The 8,302-nt window shown below is 32.9% G+C and overlaps 3 protein-coding genes across 9 annotated transcripts in view; all 3 read right to left on the bottom strand.

Annotated features, from left to right (window-relative positions):
* Nucleotides 1-1,953, bottom strand: part of LOC116337603 (doublesex- and mab-3-related transcription factor A2) — a 14,825-nt gene extending 12,872 nt beyond the window's left edge. The window contains exon 1 of the mRNA XM_031762282.1: nucleotides 1,852-1,953. The gene's annotated coding sequence lies outside the window, so the exon portion shown is untranslated. The remainder of the gene's footprint in view (nucleotides 1-1,851) is intronic.
* Nucleotides 1,954-2,210: 257 nt separating this feature from the next.
* On the bottom strand, nucleotides 2,211-3,386 carry LOC116337690. 2 transcript variants are annotated; one of them, XM_031762457.1, is made up of 4 exons: nucleotides 3,123-3,386; nucleotides 2,938-3,015; nucleotides 2,596-2,851; nucleotides 2,211-2,535 (listed from the first exon to the last, which is right to left on the bottom strand). In XM_031762457.1, exons 1-4 carry the CDS (start codon nucleotides 3,181-3,183, stop codon nucleotides 2,451-2,453), a joined length of 480 nt encoding a protein of 159 aa, XP_031618317.1. In that variant the 5' UTR covers nucleotides 3,184-3,386; the 3' UTR covers nucleotides 2,211-2,450. The 2 variants fall into 2 exon arrangements, with proteins under 2 accessions (XP_031618317.1, XP_031618316.1); XM_031762456.1 differs by having other exon boundaries at nucleotides 2,600-2,851; nucleotides 3,123-3,362.
* A 671-nt stretch (nucleotides 3,387-4,057) lies between these two features.
* LOC116337466 (major facilitator superfamily domain-containing protein 10) lies at nucleotides 4,058-7,602 on the bottom strand. 6 transcript variants are annotated; one of them, XM_031762059.1, is made up of 8 exons: nucleotides 7,507-7,569; nucleotides 7,383-7,424; nucleotides 5,988-6,399; nucleotides 5,581-5,922; nucleotides 5,436-5,509; nucleotides 5,018-5,361; nucleotides 4,721-4,858; nucleotides 4,058-4,634 (listed from the first exon to the last, which is right to left on the bottom strand). In XM_031762059.1, the coding sequence occupies exons 3-8, from the start codon at nucleotides 6,369-6,371 to the stop codon at nucleotides 4,531-4,533; spliced, it is 1,386 nt and encodes a 461-aa protein (XP_031617919.1). In that variant the 5' UTR covers nucleotides 6,372-6,399; nucleotides 7,383-7,424; nucleotides 7,507-7,569; the 3' UTR covers nucleotides 4,058-4,530. The 6 variants fall into 6 exon arrangements, with proteins under 6 accessions (XP_031617919.1, XP_031617921.1, XP_031617920.1 ...); XM_031762061.1 differs by lacking the exon at nucleotides 7,383-7,424 and having other exon boundaries at nucleotides 7,507-7,602; XM_031762060.1 differs by lacking the exons at nucleotides 7,383-7,424; nucleotides 7,507-7,569 and adding an exon at nucleotides 7,181-7,356.
* Between the last annotated feature and the right edge of the window lie 700 nt (nucleotides 7,603-8,302).

Genomic DNA, 8,302 nt, shown 5'->3' with positions numbered 1-8,302 from the left:
ATTTATGTAGTGGATTCGGAATTTATTCTTGGTGTCTCCCCCCTAGATTTCGTCGCCTTCTTCTGAATCGTAGTCTGTAGAAATCTTGAGGACGATCTTTCAATAAATTTAAGTTACCAAACGCCTGTTTGAATTGTTTCGCACATTGCAATCAATGGAGCAATCTCTACATAACTACGAGTGAGAACCTGCAGGAACTTGTTTTTTGTTTGCATAACCATGGCGATTAGCACCTTAAAGCAGTAATGTGCGAGCAAAATTTCTCAGGGGGTTGATTTAAAACTTTTTTCTGAAAATTCCTAGCAAATTCGAATAGTTTGAAAATCACAGGGGGGTAAACATGGTCCAGAAGTTTCAGAGGTTGGTTCAAAGAAGAATGAAAGTTGTCGGATCAAGCCCATAAATAAATATATCTCCAGGACAAAAGTTCGACTTTTCTTATAATTGAAATGTTTGGATCTACATTCTACATGCAAAATTGAGCCTAAGTTGGAATTTTTGTGGGAAAATCGAAAAAAAAGGAGATTTCTGTATCACAAATTGGGATGTGGGCACTTTCGGGAGTCACCAATTGGTCGATTTTTCGAAAGTTACACTTAGATTCATAGCAACCAAACCATAGCTGTAGAAATTACGAGCGCGAGTTAATATCGTTAATTTTATCGATATCAAATAATATTTCTCAACAACAATATTTTCAATGTTAATCAAATTTGATTCGAAATTCATTTAGTTAAAAACAATTTTAATTGAGAAGCATAACAAATTATATATCGAACAATCAATATTGTAACATCTAGATGTTCATTACCAAGCATGTCCAATATTTTAATTTAACCATTTTTGGTAATGAAAATATTGTGATATTGATTTTGAAAATGTATATAAAAGCTTTTGATAACAAACCACATCAGTTAAGTTTGTACCACGAATAAAGACAATATTCACCCTACATCTGGTTCACTTGTTTTATTTAAAACATTTTATCGTATTAGAAACATATGGTTTCTTAACTGGGGGCTCAACTGGGAAAGTTTGAAAAGATCTATTTTATTCTCATAAAATCGGCAGTTACACGTTGAGTCGAGTGTAATAATAAAATAGTGAGCTTACTTCCATGAACTTAAAAAGAGCAAATGTTTGATTAAGAGATCAAAATTTCAATAATTTTGTGAGAATCAGACGACTGGAAACAGTATAAAAATAATAAATTGTGATAAACTTGGGCGGCTGAAAAAGAGCTTATTGCAATTAACAAAGACGGAACCTTCACAGGTCAACGCTGGGAAAAACAAAAATCGGCTTCAACGTTGAAAAAAGTGATATAACATTAATAAATAAACAAAAACTGCTTAACTAGTCGATCTTTTTTTAAAATAAGGTGAGAGTTGAACGAGTGATACAACACTATAAAACATAATATATAAAGAAACACTTAGACTCAAATTTTTTTACAATTTGCACCATGGGGCGAATCACGCTAGTGAATACTAGAAAAACTAGTAAATCTAGTGCGAAGAATGACGTCACAGACGAAGCCAACTTCACACCAAAGGCCATATAATTCATATGAAAAACTACTGAGAGCCAACTTCACGCACTAGAATTTTCTAGTTTTCTAGTGAAATCTTATCAAAAACTAGATGCACTAGAATTTCGTGATTGACCCCATGATTTGCACACAGCGTCAGTAGAAATTTGAAAAGCGTTTCAATAACAAAAGTAATAAATGACTGTTCGAATCACTGGCAAAATCAAATTAACGAAGTCAATAGACAAATCAGTTCGATTTTGAGATTGCCGTAAAGTGACTTTGATTAAAATAAATAAATTCAAATAAAAAACGACGACCTTTGCAAATTCACAACGGACACGAATTTTCTTCAACAGTAACAGACTTGAAACACAAAAATGGAAAAACTTCAACAACCGAAACAAAACACCTGACTGAAATCCAGATTCACTCCATTTCATCAGAGTGCGAATTAAATACCAAATTACGAAAAGCTCATTTCGGTAACTTGACCTCAAACACAACCACAAATACAGATATAAGGCTTGCAAATCGGGGATCGTCGGTAAAAGTTGAAAACTTTTTAGCTTTGGGAAAAATTGAAAACTTCACAGATAAAGAGATCTATGGGAAAAAATCTTCCTTGTATTTTGTATTCGGTTTCGACACATTGGATAACTCGAAAACGACAAATATCTTCATACTGTTAAATTTTTGTTTATTTCCAATACGTTAACCAATAACATGAATTAAAATTAAGAGGCCAAAATTTAAAAATTCATTGATAATGTCAGACCTGACGACCCGATGTCATTAAGAAATAATGTAATTATTGTAATTCGGATAACGAGTACGACCATGCGTACGTAATGCTGACAGTAAATTTGCGCTGAATGACGATTGCATAGCTAAATCATAAATAGATTCACAGTAAAAATCACGATATAGTCCGATGGCAGTAGTAATGTGTGCATTTTGAGCTAGAATTTGACGAACCATCCGTGCATACCACCCCAGGGAGCCTGCGAATAAAAAGCATTTTCATAAATCAATTCAAATATTATCAATAATCCAAACATTACATACTGATCTTCGTTTCATCTTGTAGATCATAATCTGGGGCGATTTGCGTTGCGGTTTCATAAGTTTTCACATGCTTGAATATCTGCTTCATACTTTTTACAAAACGTTTACTCGCTCGAACCATTGCTTTAGCATTAGTTAAAGATATACCGTTGGGTTGGCCCATCGCATCTGCTGCTGCTTGTAATTCAACCATAATATTCAAGACAGCCGAATCATGATTTTTGATCAATGCTAAATGTTCGCCTCCTAAATCTATAGTTCAAATCAGAATGGTGTTAACATCATTAATGGGAATCAAATTCATAATAGTAAAATGATCAGACAACCACTATACTTACTAAATATTCCCTCAACCTCAGTAACATGCGTTTCCTCCTTGATTAAAATTTCCTCTTTGATATGCAGTTCAATAAATGCTGCAATGCAGAAATAGAGAGACGATTACGAGTCGTAAATTACAACAGAACGAAACAGAACAAAACAATTCAGTACAACACAATATATAGACCTAAAAATTACATACCGTTTAAAACATTTTGATTAAAATTGGCGTTAACCGGAACATTTTGTTGATTATAAGACATTGTAGTAAAACAAATTATATTTTATCAAAAATCTTACGATATAATGTACGTGTGTACGCGTTGATGGTAAACATAAGTAGAATGAACATATGACAGTTTGACATTTCATACACAGTGTTCACGCTCACAGCGACATCATTGTCAGTGTTGCCATTTGGCTACCATATATACATATTCGCACGTAATTGACGTCTGTGATGTTTGTTCGTCTTAATTGAAAATAAAATTGTATAAAGAAAATTCGTACAATTTTGAGACATTGCTTGGTGACTGTTATGAAATCAATCTTATATCATATCATATCAAAATTCGAAAAATTGTAAAAAAATCCAATCATAAATTCATCCCATTCAATACCATCATATAAACCGGGGGCGGTTCATTTTAAAGTGAGAGGAGAGTTAATATCGTTAATTTTATCGATATCAAATAATATTTCTCAACAACAATATTAGATGTTCATTACCAAGCATGTCCAATATTTTAATTTAACCATTTTGAATTTTTTAATGAAAATATTGTGATATTGATTTTGAAAATGTATATAAAAGCTTTTGATAACAAACCACATCAGTTAAGTTTGTACCACGAATAAAGACAATATTCACCCTATATCTGGCTCACTTGTTTTATTTAAAACATTTTATCGTATTAGAAACATATGGTTTCTTAACTCGCGCACAATATAAAGGTGTACATTGTCGGGTTATCTCTCCTATTGTTAACGTAGGCGACTTTTACACGTATTTTTAATATTTTCAAAGAAAGTCTGGAAAAAGTCGTTCAGGAAAAGGTCGTTCGGGAAATCTTCCATCATTCCCTCTTAATTATATAAACTCTGTAAAAACTAAATGAAAAATGAATACAAATATGATAACATTGTCCCAATGTTGGGTGATTGCATATAATTTACTTCGATTAAAAAATGTGATGTAAAAAATACGTATTGTATAAAAAAATATTGATCAAAGAAGCTATGATTTCTACAATTAGGCGATGTGTTAACTTAAGGCACAATTTATGTATTTAAAGAAAATTCGTTGTTCAAAAAAAAAATTGTTTTGATCTTTTTTTATATACTCAAAGAGTATGACATTCTAAGCTTGTTTTTACTCTATCACTCTAAGATCACTTTTGAAATGAGCAATTGAATGGAATAAGATTTTTCATGCTTTCTAAATATGCATATAAATTCTAAATATTGCTTCATAATTGCCCATAAGTGTACATGACAAACAATGTGTGTTGTACATTTTTATGTAGAAGGCGGGTAAATTTAAGAAGAACATTGTTTGTCAAGTGTTACATTCTTCTTCAATTTTTTTGTATTTACATTGTAAATAAAGCTTATTCTAATTTAGTTAACTTTAGAAATTGCAATTGGAATGTTGGTATTAATAAAAGAATGCCGCCGACGATATATGTGAATGACGCACCGATTCCCCAAAAAGCTGAAATGAGCAGATATATATTTTTTTTGAAAGAGTACCGCCAAAAATTCAAATCGTCATTACAATAGATAAATCGGATAAATTACCTATCGATGCAAAAATAGGTCCAAGTGCTCGAGCCAAAGCCCCAATCGATCGGAAAATGCCTAATACGACTCCTTTTTGATCATATGTACCATATTCAGATATTAAGGTTGTCATGCATGTCACCACAAATGCCGTTGCTTCAAATAAATATAATGTACGGATTTTAAATGGCAAAAAAATTAACACATAAAACAAAAGAGAATGTGAAAAAGACCAATATAACTTGAAATGTGAATTTTAAGGAACATCTGACTTCACATACTCCTTTGAGAGTAAAGGCAAGCCTTGAAACTTACAAACTGCAAACAATATCATTCCAGCGTACAAAAATTTGCTATCGTCGGCCAATCCAACCAAAATGAATGCAGGAACAATCAAATACAATCCAAATACGGCCGATGGTTTAACACATTGTGGCGGCAAACGTCGTACAACTGATCCTTGTAAAATGGCCATTACAACACCAGTGGTAACAAACATTTTGGCTTGATCGACAGAAGTATAACCCAGCTTGTGGTACATTAAGAATGTGATGGTGAACTCCAGACCCGAATATATGAATAAGTAAATAAAGTAAATAAGACCTATTTGTTTCAAACAGTATAGTTCGTTTTTCTTGAGATTCTTCACGGCGACGAAGCTATTTGGAAATAAACAAAAAGAAAATTATTCAATCGTATCTTTAGCATAATCGGCAAATTGTTATGGCATTACTTGAATATGGCACGAATATCAATGTGATCGAAGGCTTGTCGAACCGAGCCAATTACTTGTTTTGATCGCTTTTCCTATTTTTGAAAAAAAAAAGAGTAGAATTAGTTTCACCAAAAAAGTTTCTATGAGAAAATCCAAATTTTACCTTTGGTAAAGATTCGTTGAAAAATCTGTAAACAAAGAGCACATCAGCTAAACTGAGTAAAAATGCAAACGATGCTGGATACCAGAACCACATGCTGGATGTTTTATCTGTGTATATTGAGAATAAAGCACCGATCATCGGTCCAATAATGAAACCAATTGAGAATGCAATGCCGACCAATGCCATGGCTTTGCCTCGATTTTTCACATCCGATACATCAGTGATGATTGCCATACTTAGTGCAATGTTGCCTTTGCTTAAACCGCCAACAAATCGTGCCAGCACGAATAAGAAGAAATTTGACGAGAGTGCCCACAATACATACGAAAATGAGATTCCAATCTTTAAAAAAAATACATAGAAATAACATTAAAATGTTGAATTAACTAATGATTACAACTACTTACCAAACTGATGAGTAAAATTGGCTTTCTGCCATAGCAATCAGAAAGTGCGCCCATTATGGGACTTACAACAAATTGTAAAAAACTGAACATGGATCCAAGAAAACCACCAAATAATACTGAGCTGTATTTATCGGGAGCACCGACCATTTCTTGAAAATATCGAATTTGTGAGGATAATCGAATGTATAACCCGCTGCTGTCGTCATGTCGATATCGTTCAAGAATTGTTGGCAACAGCGGTAAAATTATCGTGAATGCCAGCAAATCCAATAATAGTGAAAAGAATATGTGATAAACGCCGCTGTGTGTTTTATCGTTAACTTCCTTTTTCTGATGGATGCCATTGCTTGACGTTGTTACGCTTTGAGTTTTTGTTGTGATCATATTGTCGATGTTCTATGGTTTCCTAATTCTGAAAACGGAAATAAAAAATTATTAAATAGCTCGCACAAGTACACGCACATAATAAAAACAAACTACAAAACATGTACACTGACTGAACGACCAAAATGATTTAATTTAAAAAAAGAAACGTTTTTCAATATAAAGTGTTACACGGCGTAACTTACACTTTCATAGTTGCAATTATATTAATTATTAAATGTAACACTTAATTATAAATAAATAAAAAGAAAGACACTTTTACCGAAGTAGAATATAGCCGCTAAAATAAAAAATGAACCAGTTCAATCGCTTCACGACAAATAAAATACTTTTACATTGTAAAACAGTCGGCAATTCCAATATAGAAAGTTTTTTTTTTAATTCTTCTTCTTCTGCTTCAGCTACAGTCAATAATAATGTATAAAAATGTTTGTGTTCCAATTTTCTTCAAATATCAATTTTGAATTATGATATTAGTAAATCCGACAAGTCGATCCACTTTCTCCAAATTTGTGTTTGGGAGCGCACTGATTCGTTGTCTATGCTGTTGTTTTTGTCTTCTTCTCTCTATGCCTATCGACTTTCTTTCTTAACTTCAATGTTTGACACATTAACAAGCAAAAAAAACATCAGATGTAACAGAAATTGTTAATTGTTCGTTTCGGATATTGTTTTTTTTTTTTTTAATATTGTTTCGGAAATGAAAAAAAACCTTGTAGATTGTTTTGTGAGTTGAAAGATTGGCGTGTTTCAAATGCTATATCTCAGTTTTTTATGAAAGCAAATACAATAATCATCAATATCCCTACTTATTTTGTTTGTCTCTCGTTTCTCCTTTCTCGTCTCTCTTTTTTTTTACAGAAAAACAATCTGTGTATGCATGTATAATGAATGAATAGCAAACCAAACAAACAACTCGTGGCCAAAAACCAGCTAATGAAAGACTCTCAATACACTAACACCACGAATGCATAATGTTATTTAACCGACTTTTGTTTCTCTTTCGCCTACCTTTTTGATTCGTTGATGTGTGGAAATCATGCAAACCGAAGACTGTGCACGGCATTTGTTTGTGTTTTCAAGAATTAAAGAAAGAAAGATAGAAAGAAAAAAAACAATAATATATACGATATACCGTGTGTAGTTTCGCCGAATATGTTCCATCGTGCGAGCCAGCAAGCCATAACAAAACCCGTGCTAGCAAATCATAAATGGTATATACTGTATAACATGACATTCTACCGGCCGTTCATTCGAAGCAGATCATTTGACAGATTTCTCAAAACAAACCAACACCGTTACAAAACACTTTACTTGCGCAGTGTTTTCGAATGCCTTACATACTCACATGTGAATGAAAAACAATCATTGCAAGACTGAATGTAAATTGTAATAGATCATGATACATTATTGTACCGTACAGTGTTTCGTGAATGATGAATCATCCAAAATACGAAACATCAGCCTATTGAATTGCAAGTATGTTACTCGATTAATCTTTTCTCTCTCTCTCTCTGCTTCTTTCTCTTGAAACACACATTGAAATTATTGTACTAGATGCATGTTTACTTTGACAATTTTCAAAAAAATCTGTGTGACATGACGAAATGTACACATACACAGAGAAAGAGAAACGGTGAACAATCCGTGTAGATTTCTTCATACAAAAATCAACAATGAGTTAGTTTGACGCACACACACACACATAATAACATACACTCAGACATACACAAACTGAGAGGGAGAGAGTGTGTGTGCGGAAAAGAGGTAGATAGAGAGAGAAACACATCAAAGCCATTTTCGTAAACGGAAAGTGAAATGAATGAATGTGCTTGACTATGGTATTTTGGCAGGCGGTCGAAACCAGTAGATTGTTTCATAGATCTATAGACTAAAACGTGTGTAGTTGTATGTGTGTATTTGTGTGTGAT

The sequence above is a fragment of the Contarinia nasturtii genome, unplaced genomic scaffold (genome assembly GCF_009176525.2).
Source record: "Contarinia nasturtii isolate CC-2019 unplaced genomic scaffold, AAFC_CNas_1.1 Cnas_scaffold_285, whole genome shotgun sequence".
Taxonomy (NCBI): domain Eukaryota; kingdom Metazoa; phylum Arthropoda; class Insecta; order Diptera; family Cecidomyiidae; genus Contarinia; species Contarinia nasturtii.
Note: the sequence above shows the minus strand (reverse complement) of the source record. Positions and strands in the feature narration are given on the sequence as shown.

Excerpts from the sequence above, each read along its gene's own strand:
- LOC116337466 (XM_031762061.1), bottom strand. The coding sequence starts at position 6,371 with ATGATCACAACAAAAACTCAAAGCGTAACAACGTCAAGCAATGGCATC. Across the intron at positions 4,859-5,017 it reads AATGATATTGTTTGCAGTTT|CAACGGCATTTGTGGTGACA; the intron begins GTAAGTTTCAAG and ends ATTTATTTGAAG. Across the intron at positions 4,635-4,720 it reads ACCTATTTTTGCATCGATAG|CTTTTTGGGGAATCGGTGCG; the intron begins GTAATTTATCCG and ends TGCTCATTTCAG.
- LOC116337690 (XM_031762456.1), bottom strand. The coding sequence starts at position 3,183 with ATGTCTTATAATCAACAAAATGTTCCGGTTAACGCCAATTTTAATCAA. Across the intron at positions 3,016-3,122 it reads TAATCAAAATGTTTTAAACG|CATTTATTGAACTGCATATC; the intron begins GTATGTAATTTT and ends TCTGCATTGCAG. Across the intron at positions 2,536-2,599 it reads ACAAGATGAAACGAAGATCA|GCTCCCTGGGGTGGTATGCA; the intron begins GTATGTAATGTT and ends TTTTATTCGCAG.